Raw genomic sequence first — 17,576 nt, 5'->3', positions numbered from 1 at the left:
TTCTATGAGGCTAGTACAGAGATAAAGCTACACGGATGCACAGATGCTGATTGGGCTAATAGTATTGCAGACAAGAGATCTACCAGTATTACATAAAGTCCACAGTTGATTATGGACTTTTCTATGAGGCTAGTATAGAGATAAAGCTACATGGATGCACAGATGCTGATTGGGCTAATAGTATTGCAGACAAGAGATCTATCAGTGGTTTTATGTTTTCATTTAGGAGTGCTGATGTGAGTTGGAGCACTAAAAAGAAGCCAACAATTGCCTTGTCGAGTATAGAGGCAAAGTATAGGGGTGTTGTTATGGCAGCTTGTGAGATAGCTTGATTTCATAAGCTACTTGGTGATATGGGTGAGCTTGTGGATAGGGCAGTTGTCATTTATTGTGACAACATGAGTAGCATACAACTAGCTAGTAATCGAGCTTACTTGGAGTGCAGTGTGTAGAGTTGAGCTCGAGGAGAAGTGTTGAGATGCTTTACTAGTTCTACGATGAACATTGATGACCCACCTGGGTGATAGCTTCCGCACCTATGTCACTTGCATGGTTGGTGAGATTATGGTTGATATATTGCCAATGAGTGGGATAATAGGCTGTGTGACAGCCACTTGGAGTACTATAATTATGGCATAGTTATAGCGCCAACTCATATAGTCAGGTTCACACTATGGACCGACTATTGTATGTTATTATAAGAGAGTACTTTCCCTTTGTATATGTACTCTTATCTTTTAGTTATATGGTAGTAGAGAAGAGAAGAAGATAGAAAAAAATTCAGCCATCCATCTCTCTCTCGTGTCTTGTACTCTCTTGTGTGTGTGTGTTTTCTTGCAAGAAACTCAAGCTCTCCCTCTCTCTCGCATTCTCTTTAAAGGAGAGCGAGGAATTGGCCACTTGATATACGGTGATAGAATTGGGAAGGTAACTTTGAAAATTCAAAGCATAGGATGAGTAATGTGTGTTTGGAGATGTCAACTTACAAGCCTAAAATAAAATATGTCAAGTTTTGACATATTTTATGTGTGTGTGTTTTCTTGTAAGAAACTCAAGCTCTCTCTCTCCCCCGTATTCTCTTTAAAGGAGACTGAGGGATTGGCCACTCGATACGGTGATAGAATTGGGAAGGTAAAGAGAAGTTGTCTCTAACTTTTTTGAAAATTTAAAGCATAGCATGAGTAATTTGTGGTTGGAGATGTCAACTTGCAAGCCTCAAATAAAATATGTCAAGTTTTGAAACAAGTGCTCAAGATTTTATTTATCTCTGTGCTATCTTTTTTGTTTGATTTAGATTCTCAATATAATTGATCTTAAGCATGGTGATGAGACTGGCAGGTCAAAGTATGGTCTCTGAAATGGGGAGCAGATAGATATGCAACTTTGGAGAAGTTGAACCTGCTTGCTCTACGTGTGATGTCCCCATTGAATCTAAATTTATTAGTTGTCTTTGCTAGAGGCGAATAAGACCACTAAATCTATGTTTGACCTTGCTCGAGGACACCATATGATACAGACAGTAAGTTGTAGCCTTCTATTGCAATTTGGATTCACACATGACACCCTATTGTATTAGCCTCTAGCATATGCTCTCCATGCATTCTCGTTTTGATATGTGGGTTGTGCTTGCACAACTATGTTTTTATTTTTGTAGTTAGCTTCAGAGAGAAGTGATTCTAGAAAAAATATTACACAGAGCTTGGGATTTGCTTAGAGATTTTCTAGATGTTCTTGATGAAGTTGTGGTCCTCGAAGATTCCTTGATGTACAACTGTACTATGAAGAGTTTAAGGCTAAGAAGAGGAAACACTTATTTCCTTTCGATACTCGTGGAGAGTAAAAGGAGAAAAAGGGTGCTAAACGAAGGTGCTAAAGAAGCTTGATTTGATCTAGATGGTAGCCCAAAGACTAGTTTACAAAAAGTATCATCTAATGTGAATATCTACTTTTTGAAGAGTAGAGTGGGATCTTATCTAATTCTTAGTTTATTGCTATAAAATTTGATGTGATGTGTGTGCATGTATATACATACAGATACTTTGTTTACTTGAAAGATAAGAGTCATTTGCACACTATACCAATAAGAGCAAAGAAGTGGTTAGTGATTGCAAATGAGACCAATGGTATGTATCCTCCGCCCATGCATGGATGCTTGAAGTGGGTTTTCCATGGTGGATGGACCTAGAGAAGGGTCAAGCATTGGAGAGGGAGAAGGAGCTCCATGCACAGGTTTCGCAAGAGCAACCTAGGGTGGTTAAGAAGGTGGTGGAGAAGTGGTGCACAGGTTTCGCAAGAGCAACCTAGGGTGGTTAAGAAGGTGGTGGAGAAGGCAAATGTCTCATAGGAGGGAGGTGAGAAAAGCTTGCTTACCTCTTGTGTTGGGATATTACTTACGATAGTTATCTGTTTCTTTATGGTCCTAAGGTCATGGTGTCCAAGGTATGCAGATGCAAACACAGACAATCTCTAGGGATGATGATGCTAGGGTGTCTAAAGATACAGTATCCGGACATGGTAAGTGTCATCTATAATGGCCTTCCACAACTTGTTTAATCAGTTTTTCTTAAACATCTTATTTGGAATATTTTATGTGTTATTGTATGTCAAAGAAGCGAGTGGTGTTAATATAGAGAGGGTCATATCAAAGCGACCATTTATGTATATCAGTCTATATGCTTGTGGATGATTTTTTGGGAGATGATCCAAAGTGTCTAGTTGTTATTGGTGACTACATTTCTATTAGCAGGGATTTTTTGAGAGGAATGAAAATTCCAACGTACACGAAGATACATAAGCATAAGCAAAGGTGTAAAGCGTAGGGTCGGGAGTATGCTAGGAAAGGGAGGTCTGTGTCTTGGGTGGCATGTTTTGTATTTTTGGACCTTCCCTTTGGAGATGTTCTACACGGTGCCATCTCTAGGCCTCCTTGGGACACTATCACAAAGGACCATGAGCAATATGGACTTTCTTTGGTTGTATCGACACTCTCTAATTTAGGCTAGTTGTTGATTATGGCATCCATGGGAGGTATATATTCTCCCTGCTTGCTTTGAATCTTTTAGTTTGCAAATGGTTATAATCCAATGATTGTTTTTTGCAGTGGAGGATTCTGAATAGAGGTAGTATTCCCAATGTTGCTTATAACTATGTGCTTAATGCTAGAATGAGGCATTGTCTTTGGTTTAAGAATTTGTCCTTCTTGATTTGCATTATTTGTCCTTCTTGATTTGCATTGTGCTTCCTCTATGCTCTTTGTGGTTCATAGACGAGGGATGGTACCTCCTTTGTTTTTCTTGAAGAGTTTTCCATTCTTTAAGGCTCTACATATGTGGGCTTTGGTTTCAGTGGCTTACCACTATTTGCCAGAGGTATCACACACTAGAGAGCTATCAGGGAGGATAGTCGTGGAGCCTTGGAGAGGAGCATTACATTTGTGGCTTGCTTTCTAGAGTTATTTTTCTGTCGTGATGGTATTTGCCTTGAGTTGGGATGTTGTACAACCCCTATTCTCAAGGCATGTTTAAAGATACGTGTGTGTCCCCTGATGGATAGGGATGAGAGACTTGTGTCATCATACGTGCAACCCATGCTTCTTGCTAGGAAGTGGGGAAGACATGGGGGGAAGGCTAGCAGTTCACAGGCTGCTAAATAAACGATGAGCTTGATGTGCATACGGGAGATAATCCGTACGATTAATGAGCATCTTCACCTTCTTTATACTTTCCGTGGTGACTATTTAATTGTGTTTTTTTGGTTGTTACTTGTGATTTCTTTGCTTTCTCTTATTGCGGATTTCATGATGGTTTGCATTATGGATACTTATGATTTTGGTTATGGATTCCAATAATTATTAGCTCACTATATGGTCAACATAGTTTTGTTGCTATAGCCTTTTTAATGATGCCACGTTGCTATATGGATACCTATGATTTTGGTTATGGATTCCAATAATTATTAGCTCACTATATGGTCAACATAGTTTTGTTGCTATAGCCTTTTTAATGATGCCACGTTGCTAGTCATTTTTGTATATGTGGTGATAGTGAATTGGCCGTATCTCTAATGAGGTATGATTGATACAACTTGATGACGAGGTTGTGTGGGATAGGAATTGGAATGTACAAACTTGTTTGTGATGCCTGAAAACTTGTTTTTGTTTTGAATTCAATGCGAAGTTAGTTGCACACACAGTATGCGGGAGCGATGGCAAGAACCATGGGTGAAGACCCACGCTTTGAGATGGAACATAAGGAGTGACGCCACATCCGCCATTTGGTTATTGATGATGAGTGTGACTCTGCATGATTATCTATGGTTGAGCTTCTAGACATTGTCTTCCATAGTTTTTACCAACTACTTTAGAGTTTTTATGTGTTTGTTCATTAGCTTCCGAGGCTATTTTTAATGTAGCTCAATACTTTTGTGAATTCACTTAGAATTGTACTCTGTTTGCTCAAATTTGTGTAGCGAAAACCGCGTTATCACATAACTTATAGACTTGAAGTTGGAAGTCTATTTTTTAGTACCCTCTTCGTATAGTATTTGTCCACCACGAATGGATGATAAAATTGACATTGAAATTGAATGTAACAAGATAAAATTGAAATTGAAATTGAGTGTAACAAATTTAAAGGAGATTCCGAGACGAAATAATAAGCAAGGAATCTTTAGGGGGACAACAAAGACCCATTTCTATAGTGGTCTTCTTTTTAGTTTACCACGCCCCGTTCGTTTTTTAGGTTTGCTCAAAAGACAATAGAACCCTCGATATATATATATATATATATATATATATATATATATAACCTTTTTCAGGTTCTTATTGTATAGAATCAAGGAAAAAAGAAAAGACCTGTTGACGCAACTAGCATCGGCGTTTCCACGTCTTGTTCGCTAAGGACTATACATATATATATATATATATATAAAACCTTTTTTCAGGATCTTATTGTATAGAATCTCTTTCCTAAGAAAAAAAGAAAAGACCTCTTCCCATGTTGACTGGTCTAGGTCGGTTGGACCCGAAGATAACGCAACTAGCATCGGCGTTTCCACGTCTTGTTCGCTGCAGTAGGTGATCATTCATAACCTTACCTGCTGACTATTGAAAGCGGAAAAAACACAGGGAAACCGCTTCTCTTGCTCACCAGCTTCTGAGCTATGGCGGAGGTGCATGTTCTGGTGGTACCCTTTCCAGCAGAAGGCCACATCAATGGCTTACTCCGCTTCGCCCAAGCTTTGTCCGCCCACAAGGGTCTCGTGATCACATTTGGGTACCCCCGACGCTATTATTCTCTCGCCCACAAGCGCGACAAGCTCGCGGACGTTCTACACTGTGCTTCGATCCGTGTGGAAGTTGTCCCGGACGGCCTGCCCACTGAAGAGGACCAGGTGCCCACTGTCGAGCAGATAATCTCGGCAGTTCCGTGCTTCCAAGATGCCGTTCGCCTCCTCACTGAGAAGGTCGTGGCCAAAGAGCAGGGGTCTGGTTTACCCCCCATCTCGTGCATTATCTCCGACACTTTTGTACCCTGGACACAGGATTTGGCGGACAAAGTCGGGCTGCCTAGGGTGGAGTTCTGGACCTCTACTGCCACCGTCTACGCCATGGGCGCCTATCTGCCTGAGCTCATCTCGAGAGGCCACCTACCCCTCAAGGGTAAGTGCGCTAATCTCTCTCTCTCTCTCTCTCTCTCTCTCTCACACACACACACACACACACACGTGAAGACTGATTACGTTGCCTTTTTTTATTTGCTGCTTGAGCTAAGGAATTTCGCCCTGTTGGATGTGCTGTGTGTAGATCGACCTACGGAGCACTCTTGGAACGTGGAGGCGCCTCTGATTGACTTCATCCCAGGGCTTCGTCCCTTTCCTGTCACCGACCTGCCGCACGAGTTTATCGTATCACCGGACCTCTCGCATCCTGAATTCCAGTTCATGCTCGAGTCATTCTCACGTGTGAGGGATGCGCACACTATTCTGGTTCACTCTCTGTACGAGGTGGAGAGCAGCGTCTTCGACGCGCTGCAGGCCGAGGGGTTCCCCATCTACTCAGTGGGCCCACTCTTCCACACCCCCTCCCAAGCTCAACCCGATGAACCTGCCAGCAGGAGCGAGTGCTTGCAATGGCTTGACGACCACAAGGCCTCCTCTGTGGTCTACGTGGCTCTGGGCACCATCGCCAAGCTCACCCCCCACGAGGTCCACGCCATGGCCCTCGGCCTGGAGGCCGCCGGGCACCCTTTCCTCTGGGTCGTCCGGGCCGACTCCCTATCCAATGGCTCCCTGTCTGAAAGCTTGCCAGACGGTTTCATGGAGAGAACCGTCGCTCAAGGTAAGGGCTTTATCGTGCCATGGGCGCCTCAGACGGAGGTGCTCAGGCATACCTCCGTGGGGGCTTTCTTTTCACACTGTGGCTGGAACTCTACCTTGGAGAGTCTGTGGGAGGGGCTGCCCATGGTGACCTGCCCGAGAGCTGCCGAGCAGAGGTCCAACGCTAGGTCCATAGTGGAGAAATGGAAGATCGGGGTTGAGCTGCAGAGACAACAGGACGGAAGCTTTACGAAGGAGGCAGTGCAGAAGGCCGTCCAAGATATCATGGCGAACCAAGAGGCCACGCAAATGGCCGTTGAACTCAAGCACGTCGCCCGCCGCACTATAGTCGATGGAGGCACCTCTCACACCAACTTAGCTAACTTCGTGCAACGGTTGCGCCATCTTTCTACAACGCAGTGATCCATCTTTAGAATTATCCTACCTCCCATTTACATTCGAAAATGCTATTACTTTATCAAGTTCTCAATGTTCTTCATTTGGTTGATATTTCTCAATTCATTGGTCGTTTGGTTGATATTTCTCAATTCATTGTTCATTGAACTCAAGCATTCACCTTACTATAGTCGATGGAGGCAACTCTCACACGAACTTAGTTAACTTCGTGCAACAGTTGTGCCATCTTTCTACTACTCAATGATCGCATGTTTGTTTGTTCTTACACTCCTATCTGTATCGATCTCTTCTATTAAACACAAGCTTCTGTCCCTACCACATGTCACTTTCTTTAGCTATCTCCCTTTCCATGTGGCCAAAGGACAGGAGAGATAGAGCCAAGAGAGATTCACGTCGTCCTTTTCTCAAATTTGAATTTTCTCATCTCATGTCGTTTTAATATTTGAAAAGAGAGCTATCCCTTCTTACCTAATAATTTTCTTGAAAGAAAAAATAGGGGTCTTCTTTTGTTTTAAAGGGCACCTTCATGAAAACTTCAACGTATAAGTATCTATCTCTTTCTCTCTCATTGTAAAGAAAAAACAAACGATATTGTATATAAGATACACTTATTTAAGAGTGACCACAACTTATTATGTGTCTCACCTATTGAATTTAATATTAATTAAAATTATATATGCATGTGTGTTAATGTATTTTATAATTACGTATGTATTTACAGGTATATATGTCTAAATATAATAAAACATAATATTATAGATAATATATATCTATTCTATTAAACACGAGTGTCTCTCCCACTTGTCTCTTTCTCTAGCCATCTTTCTTTCCATGTGGCCAAAGGAGAGGAGGGACAAAGCCAAGGGAGAAAGTCGAGATATTCATGCTACCCATTTTTTCCACCACGTAGTGATCGAACATTTGTTCTCACACGTACTGAGAAAAGGAGCTATGGAGAGCTCAAATCTTATCTCAATGGCTTGATGTGTGCAAGAGTGAGGAAGAGAGAGACCAAGCAAGAGAAGAAGAAGAGGGAAAGAAGGAAGCATCACCTACAAGCACACACTCATAATCAAGCAAGCAAGCATGCATCAACACACAAGCTTACTACTATAGCTGTAAGAGAGAAGAAGAAGGAGACTCAATTGTAATAATTAGATTGTCCCTTTTTCATATTTCATAAGTCACTTATATACACGAGCTCTCTTTTTACAATGGTCGGTCGCCCATTTATAATCGGAGGCCCAAAACTAGTTCTCTAGCTCTATGTACACCTAGCATTTATTGCTTATGGTTGGCATTATACATATCATAAGCTCGGTTATCCCATATCTTTTTACATGAAGTGTTTAGCGTGGTTTTGCATAAAAATGAATTACATGAAGTGTAACTACGCTTTGAGTAATGTTAACCATTATGGTTAACGTATCTCCCTCTCTAATTCAGGTTCAACCTTAAAACTGGCAAAAAAGCTCAATGTGGCGGTAGTAGAGAGAGCAGGTGTGAACAAAATCGTACCACAATTTGGAGCATTGCTGGGGGTGATTGATGAAAAGCTTTATAGCTTATCTAGAAGGTGGTCTCCATCATATCTTCAAAGGTCTGGAGGCACCAGATGAGCATCCATTGTATGTGTTCGTAGTAGTTGAAGAGTTTCTTGAGTGTGGGGTCTTTGTTGATGTGGAAGGCGAGGCCTTGGGCTCCTTCATGATAGTGGTGCCAAGTGGGAAATTCTGCCAAGAGGGTGATAATGAGGTTGAAAAAGAAGATGGTGGTGATGATGGCAGGATCGATCACCTAATCATACTTGGCAATGAAGGCATACAAGCAAGCATGCTTTCTTCAGTGCATGCTGAACCAAGGAAAATTGAACTTTGGGTTCAGCTACTATCTGGTGCGGAAGAGGTCCCAGGCCCATCGACGGTGGATGAGGAGATAGGCGGGGTTGATACAAAGATGGCATGGAGCTTTGTAGTATTTGGGTCAGATGTGCGTCTTGAGGAGGAAGAGACGTCGCCAGACAGGTTGTTCCCACCCATGAGATCAAACTTGATGAGTCGCATGTCAGAGTTAGTGCGTAGGTAGATGTTGTGTTATCGGTACGAGTGCTGTCATTTCCAAGTGGCATTAGTGTAGAGAAGGAGGACATGAATGTCCATGTGGTCGGTGATCTTCGTTAATGGTGCTTGTCGAGGTTGACAGCCCAGCAGGATGCATATGGCTTGCTCGGACTCCATGCAATCCAGAGGATCACACCAATTAAGGGGATTAAGGGGAGGGTCCACGTCCTCTTGCTCTTGGGGAAGCTGGGGAGGAATTTCTCCTTCTTCCAGGGGGATGGGGGAAGGTAATTCTCGAAGGGTTGGGATTCCTGAGGTGGAGGAGTTTTTGATGTAAAGGGGGTGGTGTCGAGCGAGGCATCTAGGAGTGGAGGTGGACACACCGATGAAGAAGGGTGGTCCTTGGGGAGTAGGTGAGCCCAATCTTAGATAGAGGGAGGAAGGTGGTGAAGGTGGTGTTGGTGAAGGGGGTGGCAAGGGAACATATGCGCATGGCCTAGTAGACAAATGACCATGGGTACATGAAAGGGAATGGTTGCATCTTGGGGGAGTGAACGACCGTCGCTTGGGGAAGTGGACGACTGTGGCTTGGACCGTTCACTCGTCCTTAGAGAGAGATTTTTTAAAGGCACCCTATTAACAAGTTTTGTTCCCTTGGACTATGTGGTCAGCACTCCATTGCAAGTTTTATACTGACTCCTTTCCCAATTAGCAATGGCAACAAGTTAGGTCCAATTGGGCTTGGGCACGGTCAACAACTCCTCTTTAAGCTTTGCTGCCTTGTGGGAGGGGGCTACTTGAAAGTGAGGGGTTGGGGGATGAGAGGCTGAGTAGGGGTGAAGCATGCAAGTCACATGATAAGGGCGAGTAGGGTGGTCAAGGTTGAGGGAATATCACCGATGGAATCAATTGTTTGTGGGAGGCATACCCTTGGCTCCCTCTTGGATTTTCCTTTTTTCCTAATAGCTATGCCCAACTTTGGTCAGTGTTGCAGTGTGCGATGAGCTTGTGGGATAGGATATTGTGTGTTGGCAGCTACTTATAGGTTGATACCTGCCTATGGCCTTCACAAAACTTTTGGGCTGCCAAGAGATTTTTAGGTACCAACCTATAAGTAGCTGTGGTGTGAGGACGAGGTGGGCTTTGTCGATGTGTTTGCTTTGGTGATGGCTTTCGTCGGATGTTCTCCTTGATTTTGTGGGTTTGCGGTTGCCTTGGCGAAGGTCGACGTGAGGTTCTGGTAGTGTATCTATGTGTCAAAGCCTTTGGTGTTGTGTCAAAGTTTGAAGGGAAAGGTGGGATCTTTGGGGATCCATAGGTAGCACCCTCATAGGACCTTTTTGGGGATCCATAGGTAGCACCCTCATAGGACTTTCTTGGGTACCCACTAGTGAGTATTGGTGGGTTGGGTGGAAGAAGTGTGAGGTGGTATCTATTGGAAGTTAGTATTGTTAGCTAGGTTAGCAGAAATTGTTGGCGAGGTTTGACATGATGTGGAGTTGTCTGCTGATGAGGCTTTGTTGGACCGGGGATCTTGGTAAAGGATAGGCCTCTTTTTGGGTGGTACGGTTCTATCCTTTTCAGTAATCAGGGGATTTGTGGTTGGTAAAGAGGATTTTACACCGTGCGGAGATGGGATCTGCAGCTCCGGTTCTTCATCTATTATGAGGACAATTGTTGTCCTAGTGTCCCAATTGATGTGATCGGTTGTGGTCCATCCATCCTCTTCCCAGGAGGATTTCTTCTTGCATTGTCCCTATAGGCATGACATAGAGCTTTCCTTCCAAGGGATTATTCCCAAAGTAAAACAGAGTTGTAACAACACCTAAGCACTTAACACAATTTAAAGCGATGGTAGTGATAGTGGCCAGGGTGTGGAGTAAAGTTGGTCAATCGAGAGAGTCCCACGTGTCATAGGACATTAAATTATGATTAGCTCCATGTCTATAAGTGTTAACCTTTGGGTTAAACTTGTCGGTGTGGTCATTCCTAGCCACAAACAAGAAGGTTTGACTTCCCAATCCTCTTCTTTGAGGTCCACTACTTGAGACATGTTTACAGAGATTTGTTGGCCTTTAAGTTTTGCTTGCATGTCCTTAACTTCTCTTGGTTCTTCCTTTTCCATCTCATTCTATTTTTGTTTTTCCTCTTTTTTAAGGCGAATTGCCTTCAAGGTGTTTTGCATGAGCAGTCCATAGTAACGTCGCAATTTTCTACCATTGAAATAAGCTGCTATATCTGGACACCGTCAAGAGTTTCAATGCACACTGCACCCTGTGGGGTTATTTTGGTCACTAAGGGTCCTAGTCCTATGTATTTAAGCTTTTTCTTATGATTTTTAATGCTGTAGAGAAGGAACATGTCTCCCTCATTCATCTCTTTGTCCTTGAGCTAGTTATCAAAACCATTGCTTGCGCCTTAGTTTTCTGACAATCATACCATACACAGCCCTTAGATGCATTTCGTTGTCAAGTTTTTCAAGCTCAAAGAGATGATCACTCAGAATATTGCTAGTGAGTCTTTCTTGTACAGTTGAATTACATAGGCATAACCTCTTCTTCTCCATATGTTAGGGTGAAGGGTATAGTGTTAATGGCTAATTTCTCTGCTATGTGATAAGCCCAAAGTGCAGCCGGCAACTTCTATTCCTAGTCATTATAACTCACCTCTATGGTCTTGTTTAACATGATGCATAGGGTCTTGCTGGTGCTTTCTTCTTGGCCATTAGCTTGGGGGTAATAGGGTGATGATTTATGATACGTGACCAAGAATTATTATAGCAAGAATTGTATTACCTCATTTATGAAGTGGGTGCTATTTTTCATTGACAAGCCCACCCAAAGCGAGTGATCACACACTCGTAAAGGAATTTATCCATGGACCTTGTGCCAGCTTTCCTTGTGGCTCGAGCTTCAATCCATTTTGTGTAGTAGTCCGTTGCCCCACTATGATATACCGGGCTTGGGTGTGTTGGGTAGCTGGGCTAATGGGACTGACAAAATCGATGCCCTATTTCTCGAATGGTTGTAGGACATGATGGTTAGAGGAGCATCATGTCCTTATTGTGTGGAATCACTTTCCATTGGCATTCGTCACACTGTTTGACATATTGGCTACATCTCGAAAACAAGGTTGGCCACCATAGGTCTTCTAGGAGGATCTTTCAAGAAGTAGTGTCTACTATGAAGTGTCAGCTTGTGACCCCAAAGTGAGCTTGTTCCAAGATAGATACGTATTCATACTCAAGGATGCCTCATCTCATTATTTTTTCTTTTCCTTGTTTGTAAAGTTTCCCCACAATCAATTGATAGGGGGCGGCTTTCTTAATGAGGCGTCTTGCTTGATCCTTGTTGATCGGTGTTTCATGGATAGGCCATTAGCTAGGAAATGTGCAACTTTCTCTCCCCATTCAGGAATCAAGCATAGTTGGAACTGAGGAGCATCTAGTAAGTCATCATCAACACCCATTGGCGGTTCTTCATTAAGGAATGTGCAACATATGATTGGCTAGTACATGTTGGGAACCTTTATGTATTTTGAATGTAAAGTCAAAATCTAGCAGAATTAGGAGCTATGTGGTGATCCTACCCATGGTGCAAGGTTTATTCACCAAATAAAGGAGAGCTTGATGGTCTATAAAGAAAACAAATTTGGTCGCCAAAAGGTAATGACAAAGCTTTTTAACTATATAGACCGTGGCCAACCCTTCTCTTTCTGTGGTAGTATAATTTCATTCTACTTTGTTCAATTAGTGAGTGGCAAAGCTAACAGGAAAGTCCTTGTTGTGTTCAATTAGTGAGTGGCGAAGCTAACAGGAAAGTCCTTGTTGTGTTCTCCAAGTTGAGCTAGTACTACACAACCAATTGTGAAAGCAGAAGCATCTCTCTAGACATGAAATATGATTTCCCAATTGGGGGATCGCAAAATGGGAGAACTTGCCAATGCTTTTTTAGGGTATCATATGCTTCTTTTGGTACTTCTCTGTCCATTTGAAAATAACCAAGAGCTCATAAAGGGGATGTGCTATGTCAACATATATGAAGATAAAACATCGGTAATAACCAACATGCCTAATGAATCATTGGACTCCCTTAAAGTTAGTAGGGGGTGGTAGCTCGAGAATGAGTCATACCTTGCTATCGTCTATGGGAATACCATGTTTTGAGACAATATGTCCTAGGGTCACTCCATGCCAGACCCAAAATTAGCATTTCAGAGGGTTAAGAGAGATTATGGGAGGATTTTTCCCATAATGGCCTTACTTTTTGGGTGCTTACAGGTTCATGGTTTGTAGCATCGAGCATACACTCAATGCTCAACATGTAGAGGGATGTGATTACTTGCCCGTCTGCCATGGCAAATCTTGTTCCCATTCATTTTGGAAGTATATCCATGGTAGCAAGGTTGTGCATCTAGTTCTTAGAGTCTTTGGGCTCTGGGAGAAGTGTGAATTCCATGATATCCTTTTTCGTTTTCCAACGTTTTATGGTATGTTTGGCATAAGAGTACTACTGTGGACCTAGCAATAATCACTGAATCTTCTTCCAAGGGTCCCCCCATTCATTGGATGTATCTTCCAAGTGCATAGGCTGACCTTTAGCATTCGATCTTTTTTTTAATGTAGATGTGATCTAGGTCCCAATCATGGAGCATCTTGGTTTCTCTCATGAAGGGCCGTTCTAGGATGTAGTCTAGGAAACAAGGTGAAAGCATGTGTTGCCATATATATAGGCAGTGATGTGTGTGAACACACTTAGGATCGCCGGGGCACTTTTTCCCTCTTTAGGAGGTTTTTTCCCCCGGCTTGTATATACGCCCATCCTTCTAGGGCTAACTTATCTTTGTACATTGACACAATCTAATACACTTTGTGTTGTGTGCATTCTTGCTTCTTCTTCTCCAAGCTTTGTGTGCTTTCCTGCAACCCTAATTCCAACAATTGGTATCAGAGCAAGCATCGGCTCCCAGGGCTACGCCGCCAGCACCCTCTGACTCACGTTTTCTGATTGAGGTGAGTTTTCACGACAGCTTCCAGGTCCCTATACTCTGCAAATAGGCCCATAGGGCTTCGCGTTCTCAGAATTCGCATCTGAGGTCGTTTCGGGCTCCGTTTTTGCATTTCAAGTTTTGCACAGGTGTTTTCGTCATTTTCTGCAGAAATTTCGACAGTGCAGTTTTCTGCAAAACAGGCATACGTATTCTATTGTGGACCGTGCTACATAGCACGAGTTATTTTTTTGTTCAGTCTTTGCTTCATTACAGGCAGCTTTTGCATCAGTTTCAGTCAATGGCCATGGCTGATAACAGCAATGATGTATTTCGCATGTTGTCTGCTGAAGACAAACTGGATGGAGATAGCAACTACCCACTTTGGGCATACATGATGCAGCATGTTTTGGTTGCAAAAGGAGTGTGGAACATTGTGTAGGGTACGGATGTACGTCCAGGTTCTGTGGATGTAGGATCTGTTGAGGATGTTGCAGGTTCTAGCAGCTCTACTGTTGCTGCTGTTTTACCCACTGCTGAACAAGCTCGTTGGGATGGTAAAGATGCACAGGCTCATGCCTTGATTGCACTTTCTGTCAAACGTAACATCACCCCACATATTCGTTCAGCTAAAACAGCAAAGCAGGCTTGGGATATTCTAGCTGGTTTGTATGCAGGTCGTAACGAGGCAAAAATCGCTTACCTGCGTAAAGAGCTAGAATTGAAGATTATGCAGGAAGATGATGACATGAATGTTTTTCTTGCTGAGATTAAAGATCTCAAAGAACAGTTGATTTCTGCAGGTGAGATTATTCCTGATCATTCTCTTGTGCAGACTGTTCTTGATGCTTTACCTGAGACATATCAGACTTTTGCTTCCACGTGGAGACTTCTTAATGAGGACAGACCTGATGCTGTCAAGTATGATACTTTAGTCAACAAACTCTTGCAAGAAGCGCAGTCCAGGCAAAACAGGGCCAGGCAGCGTGCATTTGATCAAGCATTTATTGCTGCCCAGCAGCAGAGAAGAAGTGGTAAGGCAGCCCCTTCCACTGTTTCTTCTCCTATTAGTAGGTCTGCAACTTCTTCTCCTTCCACAGGTAGCAACAATAAGAATGAGAAGGCTCTTGATAAAGGCAAGAAAAAGACCAGGTGCAACTATTGTAAGGCAAATGATCATGTCATTAAGAATTGCCCTAAGCTAAAGGCTAAAGAGGCAAAGAAGAAAGAGTCAAATGCAGCCACAATAGCGGATGCTTCTACAAATGCAGATTCTGCAAATGTTGTGCAGGATACAGAATGGGCGTTTAGCGTGTATTGCCAGTATGACCCAGCTGTACATGATGCATGTTTGGCAGTTTCAGTTGACTCTCATGTATGGTATTTTGACAGTGGTGCTAGAAAGCACATTACCTCGCATCGTGATATGTTCACTTCTCTTGAGGCTGTCCCTAGTGGGAATACTGTCACATGTGCCAACAATGCTTCTTACCCAGTGAAGGGCATTGGTAAAATTATGCTTACTGCTGCAAATGGCAGCGCTTTCATACTTTCAGATGCTTTGTATGTGCCAGGGATAAAGAAGAATCTATTGTCTGTCTCTGCACTTGCTAGACTTGGACTTGTAGTCAAATTTGTGGATGACAGATGTACTGTTCATGATTTGACTTCTGGTGATACAATTATTGTATCTGGCACCTTGTTTCGTGGGCTGTATAGGCTCAATTCTTATGACAAGTGTGTGGAAGATTCAGCAAATGCAGTTTCTGATGAAAAGGCAGTTTCAGATGCAAAACTATGGCATGCTCGTTTTGGTCATCTGAACTTTGCTAGTTTGCTGCGTTTGCAGAAATTTGATATGGTTGCTTCATTGCCCCCTCTTGAGGCACCATTGAAACATGTTTGTGAAGGCTGTATTTTGGGCAAAATGCAGCGTTCTGCGTTTCCAAAGGATGGTTCTGTGCGGGCCACTCGCAAATTGCAGCTTGTACATAGTGATGTATGTGGGCCTATGCAAACTCCGTCATTTGGTAAACACTTGTACTTCGTGACTTTCATTGATGATTACTCAAGGCATGCATGGGTATATCCACTGAAGGCAAAGTCCGAAGTGTTTTTGTGCTTCAAACAGTTTTTTCTTATGGTTGAAAATGTATCCAATTGTACTGTGGGCACCCTCCGTACTGATCGAGGGGGGGAGTACATGTCTAAAGAGTTTGATGCATTTATGGCTAGTCGTGGGATAAAACACCAATGTACAGTGCCGTATACCCCTCAGCAAAATGGTGTTGCTGAGAGGAAGAACAGGTCACTTATGGAGATGGCACGATGTATGGTCAAGAGCCAAGCTTTGCCACATGCGTTTTGGCTTGAGGCTATCATGTGTGCTGCATATGTACTCAATAGGTGTCCCACTAAGGCCTTGCAGTCTATTACTCCATACGAAACTTGGCATGGCAGGAAGCCTTCTATTGGTCACTTGCGTGTCTTTGGTTGCTTGGCCTATGCTTTAGTGCCTGTGCAACAACGCAGAAAATTGGATGATAAGGCTGTCAAATGCATTTTTGTTGGTTACAGTGCTGAGAGCAAGGGTTACAGATTGTATCATCCGCAATCAAAGCGTATCTTGATTAGTCGAGATGTTGTTTTTGTGGAAGATGCTGTGCAGCCCTTGTTATCATGTACCAAAGAGACAGGTGTGAGCTCACGGGATGTATTTGATACGTTGTTGCCTCTCTTTACAAATGGGAATTCAAATGTAAGTCCTAATGAGGCAAATATTCAGCCTATGCAGATTTCAAACGACATCATAGATCAACCTATTTCTGATGCAGATTTACAGGATGTAATTCATGAGGATAGGGCTGAAAATGAGCAGGCTAGAGGCATGCCTAAATGGCTGGTACAAACCTTGCGTGATAGTAAGATTGATGCACCTATTACTAGTCGTACTCGTTCAGGTTTTCAGCATGCCTCTTATGCATCAGATTGTTATGCTTTGGCTGTGTCTAGTATGTGTGAAGAGGAAGAACCTCTTTCATTTGATGAGGCACAAAATTCAGAAAATTGGTTGGCTGCAATGCAAAGTGAATATGATGCTATAATGAAGAATGGTACATGGTCTTTGTGTGATTTGCCTATTGGTAAAAAGGCCATTGGATGTAAGTGGGTTTTTAAATTGAAACGAAAGCCAGATGGCAGTGTTGATCGCTATAAGGCTAGACTTGTTGCAAAGGGTTATGCTCAAGAAAAGGGCATTGATTTTGATGAGACCTTTGCTCCCACTTGTCGTATGACTACCATTCGTAGCATTTGTGCATTGGCAGCTCATAATGGTTGGAATGTACATCAGTTGGACATAAAGACTGCATTCTTGAATGGAGATTTGCATGAGGAGGTGTATGTATCGCAGCCTCGTGGTTTTGTTCAAAGAGGGCAGGAAAACAAAGTGTGCAGGTTGAAAAAGGCTTTATATGGTTTAAAGCAAGCTCCACGAGCTTGGTATGAAAAGATACATGCATATTTGACTGCACATAGGTTTCAGAATAGTCCAACAGAAAGCACTTTGTATGTTAAACGTGTGGATGGTGTACATCTAATCATTGCTCTCTATGTCGATGACATGCTGCTCACAGGACCAAATGAAAGTCATATTGCTGATTTTAAGGCTGATTTGAATGCCTCTTTTGAGATGTCAGATTTGGGGCATTTGCATCATTATTTGGGGATACAATTTAAGCAGTGTGATGGAGGTATTGCTTTGTGTCAGACAAAGTATATTGAGACATTGTTGCGGAG

At 42.8% G+C, this 17,576-nt stretch overlaps 1 protein-coding gene across 1 annotated transcript; it reads left to right on the top strand.

The window, feature by feature from the left end:
* The first annotated feature begins 5,047 nt into the window (after positions 1 to 5,047).
* On the top strand, positions 5,048 to 6,831 carry LOC147635960 (7-deoxyloganetin glucosyltransferase-like). The gene is made up of 2 exons (XM_086801379.1): positions 5,048 to 5,659; positions 5,804 to 6,831. The coding sequence occupies exons 1-2, from the start codon at positions 5,161 to 5,163 to the stop codon at positions 6,736 to 6,738; spliced, it is 1,434 nt and encodes a 477-aa protein (XP_086657505.1). The 5' UTR covers positions 5,048 to 5,160; the 3' UTR covers positions 6,739 to 6,831.
* The last annotated feature ends 10,745 nt before the right edge of the window (positions 6,832 to 17,576 follow it).

Source organism: Cibotium barometz, chromosome 8, assembly GCF_041138505.1.
Source record: "Cibotium barometz isolate CiBa-2024 chromosome 8, ASM4113850v1, whole genome shotgun sequence".
NCBI lineage: Eukaryota > Viridiplantae > Streptophyta > Polypodiopsida > Cyatheales > Cibotiaceae > Cibotium > Cibotium barometz.
Note: the sequence above shows the minus strand (reverse complement) of the source record. Positions and strands in the feature narration are given on the sequence as shown.

Coding starts and splice junctions, on each gene's coding strand:
- LOC147635960 (XM_086801379.1), top strand. CDS start 5,161: ATGGCGGAGGTGCATGTTCTGGTGGTACCCTTTCCAGCAGAAGGCCAC. Junction 5,660..5,803: donor AGGCCACCTACCCCTCAAGG/GTAAGTGCGCTA, acceptor TGCTGTGTGTAG/ATCGACCTACGGAGCACTCT.